At 44.3% G+C, this 23,576-nt stretch overlaps 1 protein-coding gene across 2 annotated transcripts in view; it reads left to right on the forward strand.

Annotated features, from left to right (window-relative positions):
• DNAJC13 (DnaJ heat shock protein family (Hsp40) member C13) overlaps positions 1–23,576 on the forward strand; it is a 350,519-nt gene that overhangs the window by 120,953 nt on the left and 205,990 nt on the right. For both annotated transcript variants that reach the window (XR_014225354.1, XM_082259499.1), the window contains exons 3-7: positions 1,516–1,591; positions 9,358–9,507; positions 9,688–9,729; positions 10,174–10,374; positions 12,022–12,228. Coding sequence is in view for 1 of the 2 variants with exons in the window: in XM_082259499.1 (XP_082115625.1) it covers positions 1,516–1,591; positions 9,358–9,507; positions 9,688–9,729; positions 10,174–10,374; positions 12,022–12,228 (676 nt within the window). In the remaining variant the exon portion in view is untranslated. The remainder of the gene's footprint in view (positions 1–1,515; positions 1,592–9,357; positions 9,508–9,687; positions 9,730–10,173; positions 10,375–12,021; positions 12,229–23,576) is intronic.

A 23,576-nucleotide genomic window follows, 5' to 3' on the forward strand; every position in this document is an offset into this window, starting at 1 on the left:
TTCAGCTTCAGTTTTTAGGAATCTCGTTTGTGCTGTGGTACTTTTCTTTAAAGTAGAAATAAAGGCATCTCATTTTTGATAGAGTAAAGGGCCGTACACACTTGATGAAAATCGGACGAAATATCCTCCAATTTTTCTGTCTTCTCAGCGTTCATTACAGTTTTTAGTCCACAGTGCATAAATGTTCACGAAATTTCTCGTCCGATTTTTCTTTTTTTTGCCACATTTGTTCCTAGACTTCCGGGTTGTCAGCAACTTCAGATCATGCGTGGTCTTTCGTATCCAATTTTTCAAGGACGTACTGCATACACATTAAAGAAAATCGGTCGTCTGGGGACGGACGAAAAAAATTTTGGTGTTTGTCCCTCCGTTTTTTTTCGTTGAAAATGTCGGCATCGGCTGCTGAAAGTTGTGTACACACTAGGCGAAAATCGGACGATTTCACATCAGGCGGGAATTTTCGGCAGATTTTCTACTAGTGTGTACCCCACTTAAGGCAGGCCATAGTGCAAATTTTGTTCCTGAACCACGGGTAACACAGACAGTGCTCACAGAGGAATCCCTCCTGCTGAGCCATTGTGGGCCCCCAGCGGGGGTGGGAAGGGGAAGCTGTCCCTGCCAGGAGAAGGCAGTGATGATCACTAGTGGCTATAGCAGCCGCCAGCGATAATTGCAAGAGAATCTGGCAGGCTGGTTGTACCCAAATTGATCGATCAACTTGGTACATTCAGCCTGCCCATTAACAGTTCGAATCTTGTCCAGTTTCTGCTGAACTGGTCGAAATTCAAACTGTCTATGGCCGGCCTAAGGGAGGGTTATAACCCATGTCAGTTTTTTTTTTTTTTTTTTTTTTTTTTTTTTTACCCATCTGTGTGCCACTGGGATGATTTTCTTCACTACTTGTCCCCATAGCCAAAGCAGGATGTGAGAGGAAATCCCTCATAAATGATGAAATCCCTGGTTGTCGTCACGGTCACTAGAACTACTGTTCCTATTGTAGAATTTTCTCTCTATTGCTGTTTAGATGACAACACAAATTTGGAATTTTCTATCACATTCCATCTCGGTGATCAAAGTAAACAGGACGCCAATAAAAACCTGACCGGGGTTATAATCCCTCTCCAGTCTATTCAAAACGAAAAAAAATATTTTGCCTATAAACATTAAATGTACATGGGTCATTATGTCCTGCATAGCTGGTCTATTTGGACTGATTTGTTCTCTAGTGGATATTTTCAAGAATGCTTTGAAGAATATGCCATTTTACACATATTCATATATTTTTTGAGGATTTTATTCCAAAGTCAGTAATGACTCCATAGACAATTATTACAGGCTTGTAAGATTCCTAAAACAAATAGTTTTTTTGGATTTCAAATTGGAGTTGAATCCTTATTTACTAAAGTTTTGTTCTTTTGATGCAGAAAATAAATGTCTGTTTTCACTAGTGAATTGAAGGTGTCAGTCTGTGTTTTTATAATTAATATTTAATTATCCTTTGTTTTTTTTGCACAGGTATAAGAGAGTATTTTCTGTGGGAACACATGCCATTACCACGTACAACCCAACCACCCTTGAAGTTACAAATCAGGTATGTATTTTCATAATTTGATTAATTTAGGCTTGGTCCACACTTGTGTGATTTCAGGTGCAACAGAATCGCATGACAATGGAAACCACAAACTGCAACGTGGCTTTTGGGAAGGTACCTGTGCTACCTTTGTGCCACCTCTGTGCCACCTTTGTGCCATGCAGCACGATTTTGTGCCCTATAGACTTCAAAGGAGAAGCAGGAAAAACGCATGTACAAAAAAAATGTCATGGCAGTCCCCCCTACAAGCAATGCCAGGTTTTTTGGGTCTGGTACGAATTTTAAGGAGGACTCCATGCCAAAAAAAAAAAAAAAAAAATCTTGAGCTCCCCCTTAAAATCCATACCACCCTTATCCAAGCATGCAGCTTGGCAGACCTATTAAATGGGGGGCGGGAGATAGGGGGCTCTCAAACCTGTGGGCCCCTCTTCATGAACCATACCAGGCCACATGCCCTCAACATCGGGGGTACTTAGCCAGGGCCGCTTTGTCACAACTCTGGCTCGAAGGTTGTGGAATTGCGGGGGAGGTGACTTATCTGAATTAACAAAGGGGCCCCCAAATCCCCCCATGTGAATGAGTATATTGTAAATAGTACCCCTACTCATTCACCAAATAGGTGGAATATAAATAGGAACATAACACAGTTTTGACAAGTCAAGACCTTACGCCATTTTCCTTTTTTTTTTTTTTTTTTTTTATGGCGTGGGTTCCGTTTTAAAATCCATACCAGACCAGTAGGTCCTGGTATGGATTGTGGGATAACATCCATGCCATTTTTTTTTCTTTCACTTACAAGCTCATTTGTTTACATTCTGTGGTCAGCAGTACTATAGAAAACGCAGCCAAGTTGTGCTATATAAACACGCTGAAATTTGGATCAACTTGCAGCCACACTAGTGTGAACCCAGCCTTATAAATGTGCTTAGATATTTTCATTGCTTATTTCCTTATTTTTTTTTTCATGAATGATTTAGTTAGGGCTGCTCTTATTTGCTTTAAAACAAACAGCCATTAGTCCTTACATGGATAAAATGAGTGGTGTAGGAACTTGGGTCACAGTTTTTGTAGCTGCAACTATACCATTTCTCCAGGACAGAGGCAACTTATTTCTATGCTCCACAATATACAGCATAATACAGCATAGAGTGTTACAGCAAGAGAGACGCTGTAGGATCCTCCAGAGAAGCTCCTGGGAGACACTACAACTGTTCTCTGCAATTGGTCATGTGATATTGCAGGCATTACGGATGACATGACCATGCATAGGGGAAACCTAGGGTAAGGCATCACTGTGCTCCCCTTCCCTTGATACATAAAGGGACACTAAAGCTGCCCTTCACACATGGATCAAAATTTGGCCAGTTCAGCAGGAACTAGACAAATTTTGATCCATGTGTGACCACTGTGTTTGAAAAGAAGTCGGTCTACAGTTGGGCTGCAACTGATTATTTTCATAATCGATTACTTGGCTGATTGTTATTTCGAACAATCGGATACACACTTAAAAATAAAAGTTTGGAGTATAATTTATTATGTAAAGTTTAAAAAAGACAATTTATTCTTGATGATCTACAGTATTAAATATAAATAACCAGCTATACGGCTGGGGAACAAAATCTCGAATCCACTCTCAGAACTGAATCTGGTACATATCATCAGACTCTGAGATTAAAACTTTTAATTAAAGGAAAAATAATGGGACTGTAATATATTATGCATGACAGATTCCCTTGTCATAGGCAGGTAGCTTGATACAACCTTTGCCTACTGTCACTTAAGCCCTGTACACGCTATGAAAAATCGGAATAAAAAGTCAGTACGAGGCACAATCATTCGTTTTCGAATAATGTGTACACCACATTCGACATCTGATTCCAGCTTTGCAAACAAACATTTCCGAAGGGGTGAACCTCAAAATTTCTCTTGTACGTAAACGGAACGGACAATTTTTGTTCAATCTGTACTGTTTTCGTACGAGAAATATCAGATACGAAAGACTGCACATGATCAGAAACAAGTAATAACAAAAAAGCCCTTGCTGTACAAGAATTTTCATGCAATATTTCTATCCTTGGTTCTGACTTGCTGTGAAACATCGAGGAAAACTGGCAGATCGGTTGCCCTATTTTCTTAACCGGTTGCCGACTGCTCACAGTATATTTACTGCGGCAGTCAGCCCCGGCCAGGCAGAGTGACGTAGGTCTGCGTCGCTCGCCTGTCACTCCTTTTAGAGCCAATAGCGGGCGGGCGCGCGCCCGCCTCGGCTCGTTCACAAAGGAGTGTGGGCGTGTGACCGGCAGACCCGATGTCCGCCGGTCACACTACGATCACCGGTACAGCGGGAGAAAGACAGAGCGGCTTATGTAAACAAGCCGCCTGTCATTCTCCCCTGTGTAAAAATGAAGATCAGACGGTTCTACTATGTAGAACCGTTGATCTTTGTTTTTACACTAGGAGACCTGTCCCCCTACAGTTATAATCATGCCCCTAGGACACATTTAACCCCTCCCTCTCCAATACAGTTAACCCCTTCCCTGCCAGTGTCATTTTTGCAGTAACAGTGCATATATATATAGCACTGATTACTGCAGTAATGTCACTGGTACCCCCAAAAGTGTCAAAAATGTCAGTCAAGGGTCCGATCTGTCCGCCGCAATGTCGCAGTACCGCAAAAAAAAATCGCAGATCGCGGCCATTACTCGTTAAAAAAAAAACCACCAAAAACGACAAAAATCTTTCCCTTTTGTTAGTAAACGCGATAACTTTTGCGCAAACCAATCAAAATACGCTTTTTTGCGATTTTTTTTTTTTTTTTTACCAAACATATGTAGCGTAAAACAATTTGGCTGAAAATGTTAAAAAATTTTGATTTTTACATTTTTTTTGGGGGGAATTTCATATAAAAAAAGTGAAAAATATTGTTATTTTTGCAAAAATTACGCTCTTTTTTTGTTTATAGCGCATGATCAAAAAATCGCACAGGTGATCAAATACCACCAAAAGAAAGCTCTGTTTGTGGGAAAAAAAGGACGTGAAATTCGTTTAGGTACAGCGTCGCACGGCCGCGCAATTGTCAGTCAAAGTCACGCAGTAAAAAATCGCAAAAAACCCCCTGGTCAGGAAGGGGGTAAAATCTTCCGGGGCTTAAGTGGTTAAAGTGTACCTGCTGATATGCTGGCCAAATAGGAATTAATTTTTCCTTAGAAAATCAAATGAATATTCTTAAAACAAACATTTTCAAATTGTTACTGGGTTCAAATCAGCATTTGTTTTCTATCACAGTGATGGGAAAAATTTGAAGGAGTAGAATGGAAAACTCTTCTCAATTGAACGAATTTTCAGACAGTGTATGTGGTTTTTGTTCAGAAATGACATTCATTTTTTTTTTTTTTTACACAATGTTAAAAGCAAGAAAATTTTTTGAACGACTATCATCCATATATTGAATGTACAACGTATGAAAATTCTAACACTTGTACTAACATTCTCGTCCACACATCGATGCGTGTATGGCCAGCATACAGTACATTTTAGTAGCAGCACCTTGCTTTTTTTTATCACCTGATTAGCCCTTTATAGTACAAAAACCGCAGGTAATCACTACTACAAGGGGTTAATTTATTCTGTAAAACATTGAAAGTAATTATATATATATGTACAACCCGATTCCAAAAAAGATGGGACACTGTACAAATTGTGAAAAAAAAAAAAGAATGCAACAATGTGGAAGTTTCAAATTTCAATATTTTATTCAGAATACAGCATAGATGACATATAGCAAATGTTTAAACTGAGAAAATGTATCATTTTATGGGAAAAATAAGTTGATTTTAAATTTCATGGCATCAACACATCTCAAAAAAGTTGGGACAAGGCCATGTTTACCACTGTGTGGCATCCCCTCTTCATTCTATAACAGTCTGCAAACTTCTGGGAACTGAGGAGACAAGTTGCTCAAGTTTAGGAATAGGAATGTTGTCCCATTCTTGTCTAATGAAGGCTTCTAGTTGCTCAACTGTCTTGGGTCTTCTTTGTCGCATCTTCCTCTTTATGATGCGCCAAATGTTTTCTATGGGTGAAAGATCTGGACTGCAGGCTGGCCATTTAAGGAATCCGGATCCTTCTTCTATGCAGCCATGATGTAATTGATGTAGTTTGTGGTCTGGCATTGTCATGTTGGAAAATGCAAGGTCTTCCCTGAAAGACGACGTCTGGATGGGAGCATATGTTGTTCTAGAACTTGGATATACCTTTCAGCATTGATGGTGCCTTTCCAGATGTGTAAGCTGCCCATTCCACACGCACTCATGCAACCCCATACAATCAGAGATGCAGGCGTCCCAGTTTTCCAAAAAGAACTTCAAATTTTGATTAGTCTGCCACAGAACAGTTTTCCACTTTGCCACAGTCCATTTTAAATGAGTCTTGGCCCAGAGAAAACGCCTGCGCTTCTGGATCATGTTTAGATATGGCTTTTTTTTTTTGCCTATAGAGTTTTAACCGGCAACGGCGAATGGCACGGTGTATTGTGTTCACCGACAATGTTTTCTGGAAGTATTCCTGAGCTCATGTTGTGATTTCCATTACAGTAGCATTCCTGTATGTGATGCAGTGCCATCTAAGGGCCCAAAGATCACGAGCATCCAGTATGGTTTTCCGGCCTTGGCCCTTCCCCACAGAGATTGTTCCTGATTCTCTGCATCTTTGGATGATATTATGCACTGTAGATGATGATAACTTTAAACTCTTTGCAATTTTTCCACTATTTTTCGCCGCAGTATTGGGGTAATTGGTGATCCTCTGTTCATCTTGACTTCCGAGAGACACTGACACTCTGAGAGGCTCTTTTTATACCCAATCATGTTGCCAATTCACCTAATAAGTTTTAAATTGGTCCTCCAGCTGTTCCTTATATGTACATTTAACTTTTCCGGCCTCTTATTGCTACCTGTCCCAACTTTTTTGGAATGTGTAGCTCTCATGAAATCCAAAATGAGCCCATATTTGGCATGACATTTCAAAATATCTCACTTTCAACATTTCATATGTTATCTATATTATATTGTGAATAAAATATAAGTTTATGAGATTTGTAAATTAGTCCATTCCTTAGTCCAGTCCATAAGATTCCTCCATGTATGCTAAACATCGTGGCTAGATTAATTTCCTGTTACGTGAACAATATAGGCTATTTGGGACTTTTAAGTGAGACACCAGCAGGTAATGCCCAGCGTTTCCATCCCTGTATCAGAAAAACTGAAAATTTAAAGGATTAAAAGAGGTGCATGGAAGCCAGCCAACCCCCAGTCTGATGTACTTACCCTCCAGTCTGCCACCAACCAAGTAGACCTGTCTCACAATATAAATAAAGAACAGGGGTTTAGTTGACACGCATTTGCAAACGCATGTGTAAGCTGCAAGGCCTCTACACGGCACCCTGTGTAACTTGCAGTCCTAACACTGTCTATTTTGAGTGTCTCCACAATAGAAGCACATGGCTGCTAATCGATAGATGGGAGACAGGTGGAGGGAGACAGCCCAGACCACCCCCAAAGCGCTCCCATCTATGACTGGTCTAATATATCATAGCTCTAAAAGCTATGTTGTAGCGACGGTTAGAGTGCTTCCATGGGTTAAAACACCTCCTAGCTGGGATCAACTTGTAATGTTGCAATAAGGATTGCTGAAAGGGGGTTTCCAATTCCAATGCCCAATAAGGCAAAAATCTTTTAGATCCTACAATCGTTGCTGTTCATTAACCCAAGGACTGGAGAAACCATGAGGGTGGCACCTCCTAATGGGCCATACACACTATACAATTTTCTTTAGATTTTTTCCTTCAGACTTACCAAAACCATATAATATGAGGTCAAACCTAAACACTTTCAATTTGTATGCAATCAGGCAGGCCCTTGCACTACATAGAAAAGGTAAATCTAAAGGAAATCTGACAACAAAAGTTGTATAGTGTGTATACAGCTTTAGTCCTCCAAATGCTGCCATAAATTTGATTGGAATTTGACTGGAAAACACTGCAACTAGTACAGACTCAAATTCCCCTCCTCCACATGTGAAGGGGACAAGGAAAGATTCCTCCATGTATGCTAAACCTCGTGGCTAGATAAATTTCCTGTTGCTGCTGCTATATTTTGAGAACCACCTCCCCCAGCTGTCAGTATACCTGGACAGCAGCTGCATCTGAGTGGATGCATTCACTGTTTGGCTGACAATTTTCCACCCAGTTCCTTAGATTTTTCAGTTAGATTGTCAGGCAGGAGGGGGCTGACAGGGCCACCCAGGAAATTAATCTTCAGAATTCAGCCAGTTCATCAGCAGTTTCCCAGTTACCTTGAGCGTATCCGATTTTCTTCACATCATAAATGGTGTGATAAGATGTCTTATCAAAAGGTGGTTCTGATTCACATTTAGGATGTTTTTCCCTTCAGTTGACGAAGTTCACAATTACAGGCATACCCCACTTTAAGTACTCAATGGGACCAGAGCATGTATGTAAAACGAAAATGTACTTAAAGTGGAGTTCCACCCTATTTTTATACTTACCTCCATCTTCTCGCTCCGGGTCACCTGAAAAAGAAATGGATAATCGCATATTTTTTTTTTTTTTTACTTACCTCGTAGCGAAGAAAAAATACTTACCTTACTTCCTTCTTCCTCCTTCCTCGGGCGCGGCCCGTCGTCACTTCCTGGCTCTGCAATGATTCCTGGGAGCTGAACGTCATAGCTCCCAGGAATCATTGCGCTTGCACCGGCCCCGACGTCAGTTCCGGGTCGCGCGCGTCATCCCCTTCTAAACAGCTTCTGGGCATGCCCAGAAGCTGTAGAGGGATGACGCGCGCGACCCGGAAGTGACGTCGGGGCCGGCGCAGAGCATCGTGGGACCAAAGAAGGCGGAAGAAGACGCCGAAGGGGATCTCGCTGGCTTCAAGCTGCCCACATCTGAGATGGCAGCGCTGGACAAGACGTTTGCAAGGTAAGTATTTGTCCTAACAGGTAAGTGCAACCCGGGACAGAACAGAGGCTAGCCATTGTGGAATGCACTAGCCCTGACTGTCCCGGGGGTATTAAAAAAAAAAAAAAAATCCAGGGTGGAACTCCGCTTTAAAGTGAAGCAATACCTTTTTTAATTTCTCAATGGATGTAAATACACTAGCTCCATAGGAAATCTTGGTTAGCTTGACATGGCACTGCTCCCAAACCATAAGTGACAAGGACACCAAGCTTGGGGAGCATGTTAAGGGGATCCAGGACTATAACCTGGTAAATAACCTAGGCAAGCTGGCTGGCCACAAATAGGATATGTTGTAGTCCTGGGTCCCCTCTCTGTGCTTCCTAAGTTTGGTATCCCTGTCACTTTTGGTTTGGGAGCAGTGCCATGTCAAGCTGACCAAGATTTCCTATAGACGCCAATGTTAAAAACCAGGAGTAGTGCCATGCCAAGCTGACCAGGCTGTGTCCGTACTCGCGAGTGTACATAAAGTGAGTGTACTTAAATGCCTGTACAGAGAAAAACAGAAAGATCCCGATGTGGTACAACTCCGATGGGTCTTGTTGAGGTCAATGTGTATTTTATATGAATATACCTATCTAATCTAATAATCCTAGTTTGGTGCTGATTAAAACAGGGTGTTGCAATCTGTTGCTAGATTCAGACCGGTTTATTTAAAATATGTGCAATCTTGATAAACTAGCTTGCTGCTTGTCATGGCTATTCTGAATGTGTTTTTTTTTCTTTCATGTCTCAGTGGCCTTATGGAGACATTTGCGGTATCAGCCCTGTGGGCAAAGGACAAGGATCAGAATTTGCTCTTACATTTCGAAAGGGCAGTGGGAAGAAATCTGAAACATTAAAATTTTCTACAGATCACAGAACAGAACTTCTTACTGAAGCCCTGGTAAGATATTTGCTGAATGAGCATTTTGTTTCTCAGTTGACAACAACTGATTTGCATACATATTTATGACTGTGTTCATTTATTGGAATGTGTGTATGTTTATCTTTGTCATCTTATTTTGAACAGTACTGTAAGAAGTTTACAAATGTGTATTTTTTTTTCTGCCCTTGTGTTCCATAGAGATTTAGAACAGACTTCTCTGAAGGGAAGATTACTGGAAGGGCAAGTATAACCATAGTATTCATAGACTTGCAACCCAGTTTTGCTGATTCTGATGTTGGAGAAAGAAATGTTTAAAGTTGGTGTTTAATAGTGTTATTTCTAGTTGGCCCTGTAATGCAGCTGTGGCTGTGTTGCTTACCTGCCATGAGTCTAGAGCAACCTATCAGATTTTTTGTTTCATCTTCTACCATGAATAAAAGATAAAACCTGATTAGTGGCTATAAACATCTGCTTTGTGTTTCTCCAGATTTTGAAGTTTTTGTACATTGATGGCAAACTTCTGTAGTGTTAGTCTGAAGCTGACATACTGCTAAAATAAATAGTTTATTTATCAGTTTTATTTATAATCTGCTCTTTTCACAAACAATGCAAAGAAGAAAAAGAAACGCAGCTAACTTTTTACAACTGTGCTGTAGTTGTCTTATTTTGCATGTCTTATTCTAGAGGTATAACTGCTATAAACATCACTGGAGTGATACAAGGAGATTAGTCACTCTGGAAGTGACTCCTGGGGGAATAGACCAAATCGATCCAGCAACCAATCGTGTTCTCTGCTCTTATGACTATCGGAATATAGAAGGCTTTGCAGAGGTCACCGACTACCAAGGAGGATTCTGCATTCTTTATGGGGGTTTTAGTCGTCTGGTGAGTTTTTTTGAGAAATTATTTTTGTCTGATTTATAAATGACCATTTATTTATTCATCACTCTTTTTATCCATGGCTGAAATCTGCTTCCAATAAGTTAAGTCTCCAGCCTGCTGTATGTGATTTTCTCATTTTGCAACTTGTCTATGTCCTCCTATGCGTTATCCAGTCTTAAATGCTGCATTTTTCCTCCATCTTAGGTGTCCTTCCTGCTTATATATGATCTGTTATATGATCTGGTCATATATATATACTCTGTCATGTGTTTTGTATCAGAAAATCACCATCTATGTTATGCAGGCTAGCTGTTCCAAATGAAAATTAAAGTTCCCTCTCTGGATATTTACTATCCCCTTCCTTTTTGAATTCCTATTCCTGTTATAATCCCCACTGTGTCCACTTTCTCATTACTGTATGCCTTCATAACTAATGTCCCTTGTTGTCCTCTGTCTTTCAAGAAAAGATCCTGATGCGTTGTCAATTCCCTTGCTCCAGTGTCCACTCCTCCCTCACCATCCATTGCTGTCTACTGTCCCCCAGCAGCTTTAGCCATGACTTGCCCACCCTTAATTCTCTCCTTCCACCACCCTTAATTTTTTTTGCTCTCAGCCACCATCACCCATACCCTATGAGCTTAAAATGATTTTAAACCCTTGCCTTGAAAAGCAACCCATTTAGTTTAAAATGGAAATTAAAGGCAAAACGTTTGTACATAGATATAAAAAAATCATTCTAAATACCTTTTTTCTAAACACATTCCCTCTGTTCTCAGCTGCACAAGAGCCAAGGGAAGGAGAAACGGAAGAACACTGATCTTCCCAGTGAATGGCTGTGCAGGGGGATGTGTCAGGACAAGTCTTATCTTTGGAGGAGAGCAGCCTGAATTCCTAGCATAACTAGAACTGACCATGGTGTATTCTCCTGCGTAATGTGGTCAGTTTTTAATAGGAAAGCAGAGGGACTACCGTGAACTCCAGGAATTTCACACAAAGGAAGCAATACAAAGGGAACAGGATATATTGTCACACAAATATATGGTACAGCACGCACGTTAGGAATTTGAAATGTTGGGTTTACGTATTCTTTAAACAAATTGGACTAGGTGTGACTTTATATGAGACCCAAGCTGGTGTTGCCCGGCGTCTCCATCCCTATAACAAAATACAAAATGAGGTTGAAGGATTGTAAGAGGTGCATGAAAGTCAGCCAGCCCCCAGTCTAATGTACTCACCCTCCAGTCTGTCACCAACCGTAAGGTTGGTGACAGACTGGAGGGTGAGTACATCAGACTGGGGGCTGGCTGACTTTCATGCACCTCTTACAAGCCTTCTACCTCGTTTTGTATTACATATTCTTTAAGGCCCTCTCCCCATCACTACTCATTTTTGCCATACTATTCACTTCCATCCTCCATCGTTATTGGTTACCATTCTAACCCCAACCTCTTTTGATCATTTACATGGTGTACAATCTTTTCCTACCCCATCTCTTTTTTGGAATGCAGTACACAAACAAACAAGGGGTTGCTATATTAGAAAAATCGGTGCCCACTTTTATTACATTTATGAATGTGCATACGTCCTTTTTTTGATCATTTGAAAGAATCACCTTTTTCTAAGTGTATGTTTGTTCAACTTCATTTTTAGCATTTATTTGCAACAGAACAAAGGGATGAAATCATTAAAAGTGCCATAGAACATGCTGGAAACTACATAGGAATTTCCTTGAGGATAAGAAAAGACCCGTTAGAATTTGAACAATTTTTGGGTCTTCGAATGGGCAAATATAGCAATGATGAATCAATCACCTCATTAGCAGAGTTCATTGTTCAAAAAATCACTCCAAGACATACGGTAAGAGGCACCCAATATATGTCCAGTTTCTATTAAAAAAAATAAAAAAAATGTTTTCTCTAGCGCTCATCGACAGACGTAGTCCTCGGTGATACACCACCTTCGGGTTATGTTACCTCCGCAGGAGCAGGACTAGACAGGAAATTAAAAAGCTCTGGCCACACCCTAGGGGCAGTCCCAGAGGGTATATCCTCTCTCTCTCTGCCTCAGCAAATCAGTTATTTTCTGTCTAGTTAGGAGTAAGGACCTAGATACCTTGCTGGGATCTTAGGTCCTGGCAAGAATTTTTTTCTAAAAGGATTTTTGGACAGCTTTTTTTCTCCAGTGTTCCTGTGAGATCTTCAAGCAAGAAAGCTGAACTGGGCGACGGGCTGGATGTTGAGATCCGGTGGTCACCCCAGTTCAGCCTACGAGCGCGTGCAGGCCATAGCTCCGCGCTGGGTCGGCCGCGACAAAGTCCCATTAAAAGGACTGAACCCGCGAGTTAAACGTCTCGCTGAAACGCCAAAGACCATGAGTCACGGCGTCCGTATCGGTCGACAGCCCTCCCGCCCCGGTGGAGAGGGGTACTGTCAGGAGTTGGTGCCCGCCTGGTTCCGGTATGGTGAGTAGTATGTTCCCCCTTTTTCCCTGACGGGTTTTGTGGTGAACGCGGGCCCCTCTCTGTATGGTAAGAAAGAGTTTCTTTCTATCCTATAACATGTCACAAATCCTCCTACTTTGAGTGTGATTTTATGTGTGCAAAAAGCCAGGAGGCTTGGTTTGGGAGCTAACAATCTATTGTATACATGTTTTTAAAAATGTAATCTGTGGCATTCTGGGAATCTTATGGGTTAAGTATAAGCTACCTACCAGTCAGAAGCCATGGACATGTAGACTGCCTTCCAAGTCAGATCTCCAGCTAATAGCAGGCCTCCCGAATGGCCATGCGGTCCGCCAGGGCCGGTACCGCCAACCACGCCATATCCCCATGCAGAGAGAGTGTTGTGTGCCTGCAGCACACCGCTAGTCAGCACAGGCCGCCGCCATTTTTTTTTTGCTGGATCGCACGAGCCGCCATTTTGGCGTAGCCTCGTGTCTCCAGCATGGGGGCGGCCATGTTTTAGGTGATTCTACACCTCGTGGAGCTTGGGGGAGGCGCCGGAAGGCGTGCAGAGGGGCGGAGCCGCCTCCTTTCTTCCTGGGCAGCCAGCCAAAAGACTTCCTGTTTGTCTAAGACAGCGCTGTAAGCTGTTGCAGTTCAACTCTGAACATCAAGTGGTGAGCCTGGGGGTCTATCTCTCTCTCTCTCGATCGATAGGGATCCCTAGCAGGTAACACTAAGGGGTTTTTTTTTGTGGCGCTGAGGGTCAAAAAAAAAAAAAAAAAAAAAAAGTTTTTTCTTTACTTTGAATTATATCATCCAGGAAGTAACTGGAGTTATTATGGACCCTGCCACACATATTCCCCCACCTGTTTACCTCGAGGGGGCCTCGGGACCCGCCGGTGTACAGAGTATAGAGTCATTTACAGCAATTTTGGAGTCTATGGTGGCTCGGGTGGAGGCGGCCTGTCAGGGACGGGGGTCAAGGAAGCGACCCCCGCCTACCCCTATACTATCTGACACCTCTGACTCTGATTCAGAGATGGTCACTGCAGTTGCAGGTTCCTCTGCAAGGGCTGTTATCCCAGGTAAAGCCCCCTCAGACAGTGAGGAGGACGCTTCTTCTCCTGCTATAATTCAGGAAGAAGCATTGGTGGACGCACTAGTTGTGGCAGTGCAAGAAACCTTAAAACTTGAGGCTTTACCGGCAGAGGCAACTGAAACAGAGAGGCCTTTTGGGACTAATAAGCCCATCAAGACGGCGAAGGCTTTTCCTGTACCTAAATGTTTTGGAAATCAGATTAAAGGAGAATGGGAACATTCTAAACGTACCTTTACTATTTCCAAGCGTATTGCTAGACGCTATCCGTTTGAGGAATCCATCATTAAGAAATGGACGGTACCACCAGTCGTGGATCCGCCTATTTCCAGGCTGAATAAAGCCACGGTTATTCCAGTGGAGGACACTTCGTCCTTTAAGGATCCGGTGGATCGAAAGATAGAAGCGGAGTCCCGCACTATCTTTTCTCTGATAGGGTCAGCATTTAGACCAGTAATTGTTATTGGTCTAGTTTCCCAGACACTTACAGAATGGGCGAAAATGGTACGCCAAGATCTTAGGGGAAAAGATATTCCCCAGGAGACATCTGATTTGATAGAACAGATCATACAAGGGCTACGGTTTATCTGTGACGCAGCCTTGGACACTACTCCCTTGTTAGGGCATGCATCTAAGTTAGCAGTGATCCTCAGACGTGTGCTGTGGTTAAAATGCTGGTCAGCTGACCTAGGTTCCAAAAAGACTTTGACCAATCTCCCTTTCCAGGGGAATCGTCTATTTGGAGCCAACCTAGATGAAATCATTAAGGATGCCACCGGGGGCAAGAGTACTTTTTTGCCACAGGCTGCAAAAGCTAAGGAACCTCGCAACAAGCGAGGACCTTTCTTTACCGCCCATAAAGGGCGCCCGGCTGGTACTTCCGGGAAAGGCAAGACTCCTCCAGGAGGGTTCAAGAAGGGCTGGTCGGACAAGCAGAGGACCAACCCAGCCAAACCCGAAGTAAAGGAGTACACAGCCTGAAGGTGCGCCCCCACCCGATTTCAGGGTGGGGGGACGTTTTCACCGGTATTCAGGACATTAGATCGAGCATCAACCACTACTACCGGTGCGATTCTTCCCTTCCAACATTTAAGTACAGGAAGCGGTAGTTACCGTTCCCTGTATAGATCTTTTCCTTTACCTTTTCCTAAGATTAGTCCCGATACCTCACAGGAATCGGATCTGGTTGACCAGATAGGCCAAGTAGCCTCTAGTCGGGTGACTTCGGTCCCTGAGGTTCAACCAGAAAAGATCACCTTTCCTGATAACTATCAGGTATCTGATAAATGTGTGGGAACAGAAAACGACCAGACTTTCTCGGATGGTCGGGGCCAGATAGCTCTAGGGACGCCTGGTTCAGATCCAATCAGCGCCAGTGGTCCTAGAAATTCTAGGCTGGCCTCTTCAAGCCGGCCTGGCCGACTTGGACATGTTAGTCGCAGACGTTCCGTGGGAACTTCGTCTCAGGGAGTGTCTGTAGTCTCAAGGACCTATTTACCTTCGTGCTTTACAGTCGCTGGTTTTAATGGCCTGGCCATTGAGACCCAAGTACTGAAGGACAGAGGTTTGTCTACTTCAGTCATTCCTACCCTTATTAAAGCAAGGAAAGCGACTTCCAGCAAAGTCTATTATCACACATGGAAGACTTATATTGCGTGGTGCGAATCTTTAGGATTTCCTCCACGTACCTATTCGGTGTCTCGAATATTGGCCTTTTTGCAACAAGGGGTTGAGCAGAAGCTAGCCTTGAGCACCATCAAGGGTCAAGTTTCAGCATTAGCAATCTTCTTTCAGAAACCTTTAGCTACCAAATCCTTGGTGCGGAATTTCATCCAGGGGGTGCGGCACCTGGCTCCTCCAGTCCGCGCGCCCTTACCGCCCTGGGATCTTAATTTGGTTTTGTCGGTTCTACAGAAACCTCCCTTTGAAAACATCAGGGAGATTCCCTTGCTTACTTTATCCCAGAAGGTGGTCTTCTTGGTGGCTATTACTTCTGCTCGCAGGGTGTCAGAACTGGCTGCATTATCATGCCAGTCCCCATACCTAGTGATTCATAGGGATAAGGTAGTACTTCATCCTAAGCCATCTTTTCTTCCTAAGGTGGTTTCAGATTTTCATCTGAATGAAGATATTGTACTACCTTCCTTGTGTCCTCAGCCCAAGCATCATCGGGAACATGCGTTGCATTCCTTGGATGTGGTTCGGGCAATCAGGGTATACCTGAAAGCTACGGAATCATTCCGTAAGACGGATTCACTTTTTGTGATCACGGATGGCCCCAGAAAGGGTTTGCCTGCATCTGCCGCGACCATTGCCAAATGGATTAGACAAACGGTGGTACAGGCTTATTCTATTAAGGGTCAGAGTCCTCCGTTCCCTGTTAGGGCGCACTCCACTCGAGCGCTCAGTACTTCCTGGGCCTTTCGCCATCAGGCGTCAGTGGTCCAGGTATGTAAGGCGGCCACTTGGTCGTCGGTACATACCTTTACTAAATTCTATAAAATTGATGTGACGGCATCGGCGGATGCCTCATTTGGCCGCAAGGTTTTGCAGGCCGCAATTTGAGGAGACCGGTGGTCTACCTCGAGGGTTTTTTTCTGTTTGAAAATTTTTTTGTTGAGTCTCATCATTAAGGATGAGCATTGTAAACTTCTAGTTGGCACCGGTTGGGCCTTCTAGATTGGGATTTGATTTCCATTTTCCCACCCCTCAGTTGTGATACTGCTCTGGGACGTCCCGAAGGTGGTGTATCACCGAGGACTACGTCTGTCGATGAGCGCTAGAGAAAAATGGATTTTTGTAAAATCTTACCGTAAAATCCTTTTCTCTTAGCTCATCGACAGACGTAGTCCCCGCCCCTCTGTTTTGGAGTTGGGTTGGGTTAAATTCTCTAAGCACTGCTTTTTCACATAACTGATTTGCTGAGGCAGAGAGAGAGAGGATATACCCTCTGGGACTGCCCCTAGGGTGTGGCCAGAGCTTTTTAATTTCCTGTCTAGTCCTGCTCCTGCGGAGGTAACATAACCCGAAGGTGGTGTATCACCGAGGACTACGTCTGTCGATGAGCTAAGAGAAAAGGATTTTACGGTAAGATTTTACAAAAATCCATTTTTTGTTTGCATATAATTTTTGTATTTTTATTTTATTTTGTGTTTTTATTCTGGGCTCAACAAATCCCAGGCACCAGGTCTCCATGGCGAGTAGAAATTGCCAATCACAGTGGCCCTTTACCATGTCAGCAGCTTTGTCCAATTACCACTGATCACGTGTAAACAAAAGTTGATATTCAGCTGTGCAGCATATTAGTGCAGCTTATCGGTGACCGTCAGTACAGCCTTATCACCACACATAAGTGAAGAAGAAAAATTACTTATTTGCTAAATTTTAAAACAGAAATTAAGCAAAAGTTTTTTTTTTTTTTTTTTCTTCAAAATTTTTTGGTCTCTTTTTTCGTTTGTTTGGAAAAAAAAAAATAACCCCAGCGGTGATGAAAAACCACCAATAAAATGCTATAATTGTGTAAAAAAGAATTTCATATGGTTACAGAGTTGCATAAGCATATGATTGTCATTGAAAAATTGGCCTGGGTAGAAAGAGGGTGAAAGTGCCCGATATGGAATTGGTTAAAAAAAAACTTACGAAAAAAAAAAATAAAAAAAAAAAATAATAAAAAAAAACACTTACGACTCTAACTTTTTAGGCTGGTTCCTAGATTTAAAGCAAATTTGTCAAGCCCTGTTTTAATGCTTATCTTGTATCTATGGGTCATAACAGTCTTCCAAAGTGCTATCATAGTGCAGCTATTTGCCTGCACTGACATGTTTTGAGAAATACAATAAACACTTTTTATTCAGTGGGTTAAAATGCTTAAACTTCAGCCCATCCCAACTTCAGAGACATTTCTCTGGCTGAAGGACAAGGATTTTTACAAAGACGATGGCCAGGCTATTGTGCAAGTCTAAGATGAAACCTGATATACTGATGCAGTTTAGTTCTGAATTACAGTATGCCTAACAATGATGTAGCAATGGGGAGTATATCCAAAATTATTTTAAATACTCACTGCTTTATAGCTACACAGACTAATGTGATAAAATATAAAGGCTGCCTTTAATAGGTTTCCTGTTTTAGTATATAAATATAACTTTCTCTGTCGCTCATTGACAGACGCAGGAGTAGGACTAGGCAGAAAGAAAAACGTTCTGGCTCCACCCTAGGGGCAGTCCCAGAGGGTATATCCTCTTCCTGTCTGCTACAGGGAATCAGTTTTTTTCTGTCTAGTCAGGAGTAAGGACCTAAGTTCCTTGCTGGGATCTTTGGTCCTGGCAAGATTTTTTAGAAAAAATATTTTTTTTAGGTAGTTTCTCCAGTTTTTTTCCTGTGAGATCTTCAAGCAAATTACGCCGGATCTGGGCGACGGGCTGGATGTTGAGATCCAGTGGTCACCCCAGCCGGCCTACGAGCGCGCGCAGACCATAGCATCACGCTTGGTCGGCCGCGACACATTCAAGTAAGTATGCGGGACCGGGCGACGGGCTGGATGTTGAGATCCAGTGGTCACCCCGGTTCAGCCTACGAGCGCGTGCAGACCATAGCTCCGCGCTGGGTCGGCCGCGACAGTCCCATTGGAGGGACTGACCTTGCGAGTTAAACGTCTCGCTTGGACGCCAGGAACCAGAGAGTTAAGGCGTCCGGATTGGTCGACAGCCCCCCACTTCGGTGGAGAGGGTATTGTGAAGAGAGGGTGCCTGTCAGTCCGGTATGGTGAGTAAATGTTCCCCCTTCCCCCCCTGTGGGGTCTTTGGGATACGGGCCCCTCTGTGTGGGGTCGGATCCTTTCTGACATTAAAGTTCCCCCTTGTAGCCTATGACATGTTCACATATCCCCTGTGATAGTGTGATCTGGTTTGGGAGCTGACACTCCAGCAGGCTTGGTTTGGGAGCTAACACTTTAAACAAACCTCGGTTTGGGAACTGACACTCTAGCAACCTTGGTTAAGGAGCTGAGACTCTAGCAGGCTTGGTTTGGGAGCTGATACTTCAGCAAGCCTTGGGTTCTCTAGCAAGGAAGCCGAGTTCGATTTGCTATAGAACACATAAGAGGTATAGCCTACCTTAGATCGCCATACTCCCACAGGCCGACAGGCCGCCATCAGCTGTTTTCAAGCATGCAGGCGCTGTACTGGAGGAGCCACGCTAGATCGACAGTCCGCCGCCATTTTGTTGTAGACCGCATGTCTGCATGGTCTACACAAGCCGCCCGCAGGTCACGCAAGCTGCCATTTTTTCGTAGCCTATTGTCTCCTGCATGGGGGCGGCCATGTTTGATGTGCCCAGCAAACCTCAAGGAGCAGCTGGGAACGCCGGAAGGCGTACACAGGGGGCGGAGCCACTTCCTTTCACCCGGGAATTCTAGTGCAAGACTTCCCAGTCTGCACAAGACAACGCTGACAGCAGTTTTAATAAGAAACTTCTTTGCATCTGGTGGTGAGCCCTTGGGGTCTCTCTCTCTCTCTGGGGGTCCAAAGCAGGTACGCTGAGGGGCGCTATTGCGCTGGTGAATTAAAAAAGGTATTTTTAAAAAAAGGGGTATTTTTTTATTTATAAAAAAAAAAAAAAATTTTTCTTTTTTACTGGCAAAGTGTCCTGGATTAACATGGACCCCGCCACACATGTACCTCCACCTGATCCCCTCGAAGTGGCTGCAGGACCCTCCAGTTCCCCACTTAATAGTGAGTCATTGTCAGCAGTTTTTGGAATTTTTTTGTTTATCCCGGGTGGAATTGGCTTGTCAAGGACAGGGCGCAAGGAAGCGACCCCCGCCTATCCCCATTTTTCATCTGAAACTTCAGCCTGAGCCTATTCCTGCAGTTGCAGGTACCTCATCTGGGGTTTGTGACTCGGGTACTGTCTCTTCAGACAGTGAGGAAGATGTTTCGGCATCTACCATAGCCCGAGAGGAAGCGTTAGTAACGCATTAATTGTATATGTTCGGATACACCATCAGAAGTAGCTGATACTGAGATCCCATTTGGTACTAATAAACGCACCAACATGGTAAAAGTATTTCCCTTACCCAAGTGTTTCGGTAAGGTAACTAAGTAGGAATGGGGTCATCCAAGACGAGCCCCTACTATTTCCTAAACTCATTAATAGGCGTTATTCGTTCGAGGAATTATTCCTCAAGAGATGGATAGTACCATCTGTGGTGGATTTTTCAATCTCCAGATTGAACAAAGCTACGGTTATCCTATTGGAGGATGCTCCGTCCTTTAAAGATGACCGCGCCATCTTTTCCCTAATTGGGTCAGCTTTCAGACCAGTAATTGCTATTGGTCTAGAATGGACCAAGTGGCTTAGAGGGGAGAGATATCCCCCAGGCGGTATCAGATCTGGTGGAACAGATGATACAAGAGTTACAGTTTGTCTGCGACATTGCACTAGACGCCACTCCACTATTGGGGCGAGCATCAGTTTTCAGCAGTGGTCCTCAGGCGTACACTGTGACTAAGATATTGGTCGGCAGACCAAGGCTCCAAGGAAGCTTTGGTTAAATCTCCCTTTTCTCTAGCGCTCATTGACAGACGTAGTCCTCGGTGATACAGCACCTTCGGGTTATGTTGCCTCCACAGCAGCAGGACTAGACAGGAAATTAAAAAGCTCTGGCCACACCCTAGGGGCAGTCCCAGAGGGTATATCCTCTCTCTCTCTGCCTCAGCAAATCAGTTATTTTCTGTCTAGTTAGGAGTAAGGACCTAGATACCTTGCTGGGATCTTAGGTCCTGGCAAGAATTTTTTCTTAAAGGATTTTTTAGACAGCTTTTTTTCTCCAGTGTTCCTGTGAGATCTTCAAGCAAGAAAGCTGAACTGGGCGACGGGCTGGATGTTGAGATCCGGTGGTCACCCCAGTTCAGCCTACGAGCGCGTGCAGGCCATAGCTCCGCGCTGGGTCGGCCGCTACAAAGTCCCATTAAAGGACTGACCCCGCGAGTTAAACGTCTCGCTGAAACGCCAAAGACCATGAGTCACGGCGTCCATATCGGTCGACAGCCCTCCCGCCCCGGTGGAGAGGGGTACTGTCAGGAGTTGGTGCCCGCCTGGTTCCGGTATGGTGAGTAGTATGTTCCCCCTTTTCCCCTGACGGGTCTTGTGGTGAACGCGGGCCCCTCTCTGTATGGTAAGATAGAGTCCCTCTCTATCCTATAAATGACACAGATCCTCCTACTTTGAGTGTGATTTTATGTGCAAAAAGCCAGGAGGCTTGGTTTGGGAGCTAACAATCTAATTGTATACATGTTAAAAGATTGTAATCTGTGGCATTCTGGGAATCTTACTGTGATAAGAATAAGCTACCTACCAGTCAGAAGCCAAGGACATGTAGACTGCCTTCCTAATCAGATCTCCAGCTATTAGCAGGCCTCCCGAATGGCCATGCGGTCCGCCAGGGCCGGTACCGCCAACCACGCCAAATCCCCATGCAGAGAGAGTGTTGTGTGCCCTGCAGCACACCGCTATTCAGTACAGGCCGCCGCCATTTTTTTTGCTGGATCGCACGAGCCGCCATTTTGGCGTAGCCTCGTGTCTCCAGCATGGGGGCGGCCATGTTTGAGGTGATCCAAACACCTCGTGGAGCTTGGGGAGGTGCCGGAAGGCGTGCAGAGGGGCGGAGCCGCCTCCTTTCTTCCTGGGCAGCCAGCCAAAAGACTTCCTGTTTGTCAAGACAGCGCTGTAACCTGTTGCAGTTAAACTCTGAGCATCAAGTGGTGAGCCTGGGGGTCTATCTCTCTCTCTCTCTCGATCGATAGGGATCCCTAGCAGGTAACACTAAGGGGCTTTTTGTGGCGCTGGGGGTCTGAAAAAAAAAAAAAAAAAAGTTTTTTATTTTTGAATTATATTATCCAGAAAGTGACTGGAATTATCATGGACCCTGCCACACATATTCCCCCACCTGTTTCCCTCGAGGGGGCCACGGGACCCGCCGGTGCACAGAGTGTAGAGTCATTTACAGCAATTTTGGAGTCTATGGTGGCTCGGGTGGAGGCGGCCTGTCAGGGACGGGGGTCAAGGAAGCGACCCCCGCCTACCCCTATACTATCTGATACCTCTGACTCAGATTCAGAGATGGTCACTGCAGTTGCAGGTTCCTCTGCAAGGGCTGTTATCCCAGGTAAAGCTCCCTCAGACAGTGAGGAGGACGCTTCTTCTCCTGCTATAATTCAGGAAGAAGCATTGGTGGACGCACTAGTTGTGGCAGTGCAGGAAACCTTAAAACTTGAGGCTTTACCGGCAGAGGCAACTGAAACAGAGATTCCTTTTGGTACTAATAAGCCCATCAAAACGGTGAAGGTTTTTCCTGTACCCAAATGTTTCGGTAATCAGATTAAAGGAGAATGGGAGCATTCTAAACGTACCTTTACTATTTCCAAGCGTATTGCTAGACGCTATCCGTTTGAGGAATCCATCGTTAAGAAATGGACGGTACCACCAGTGGTGGATCCACCTATTTCCAGGCTGAATAAAGCCACGGTTATCCCAGTGGAGGACACTTCGTCCTTTAAGGATCCGGTGGATCGGAAGATGGAAGCAGAGTCCCGCACCATCTTCTCTCTGATAGGGTCAGCATTTAGACCAGTAATTGTTATTGGTCTAGTTTCCCAGACACTTACGGAATGGGCGAAAATGGTACGCCAAGACCTTAGGGGAAAAGATATTCCCCAGGAGACATCTGATTTGATGGAACAGATTATACAAGGGCTACAGTTTATCTGTGACGCAGCCTTGGACACTACTCCCTTATTAGGGCATGCATCTATGTCAGCGGTAATCCTCAGACGTGTGCTATGGTTAAAATGCTGGTCAGCTGACCTAGGTTCCAAAAAGACCTTGACAAATCTCCCTTTTCAGGGGAATCGTCTATTTGGGGCCAACCTAGATGAAATCATTAAGGTTGCCACTGGGGGCAAGAGCACTTTTTTGCCACAGGCTGCTAAAGCTAAGGGACCTCGCAACAAGCGAGGACCTTTCTTTACCGCCCATAAAGGGCGCCCGGCTGGTACTAGCGGGAAAGGCAAGACTCCTCCAGGAGGGTTCAAGAAGGGCTGGTCGGACAAGCAGAGGACCAACCCAGCCAAACCCGAAGCAAAGGAGTACACAGCCTGAAGATGCGCCCCCACCCGGTTTCAGGGTGGGGGGACGTTTTCACTGGTATTCAGGACATTAGATCGAGCATCAACCACTACTACCGGTGCGATTCTTCCCTTCCAACATTTAAGTACTACAGGAAGCGGTAGTTACCGTTCCCTGAATAGATCTTTTCCTTTACCTTTTCCTAAGATTAGTCCCTATACCTCACAGGAATCGGATCTGGTTGACCAGATAGGCCAAGTAGCCTCTAGTCGGGTGACTTCGGTCCCTGAGGTTCAACCAGAAAAGATCACCCTTCCTGATAACAATCAGGTATCTGATAAATGTGTGGGAACAGAAAACGACCATACTTTCTCGGATGGTCGGGGCCAGATACCTCTAGGGACGCCTGGTTCAGATTCTATCAGCGCCAGTGGTCCTAGAAATTCTAGGCTGGCCTCCTCAAGCCGGCCTGGCCGACTTGAACATGCTAGTCGCAGACGTTCCGTGGGAACTTCGTCTCAGGGAATGTCTGTGGTCTCA

The sequence above is a fragment of the Pelophylax lessonae genome (genome assembly GCF_965119305.1).
Source record: "Pelophylax lessonae genome assembly, chromosome: 5".
Lineage (NCBI taxonomy): Eukaryota > Metazoa > Chordata > Amphibia > Anura > Ranidae > Pelophylax > Pelophylax lessonae.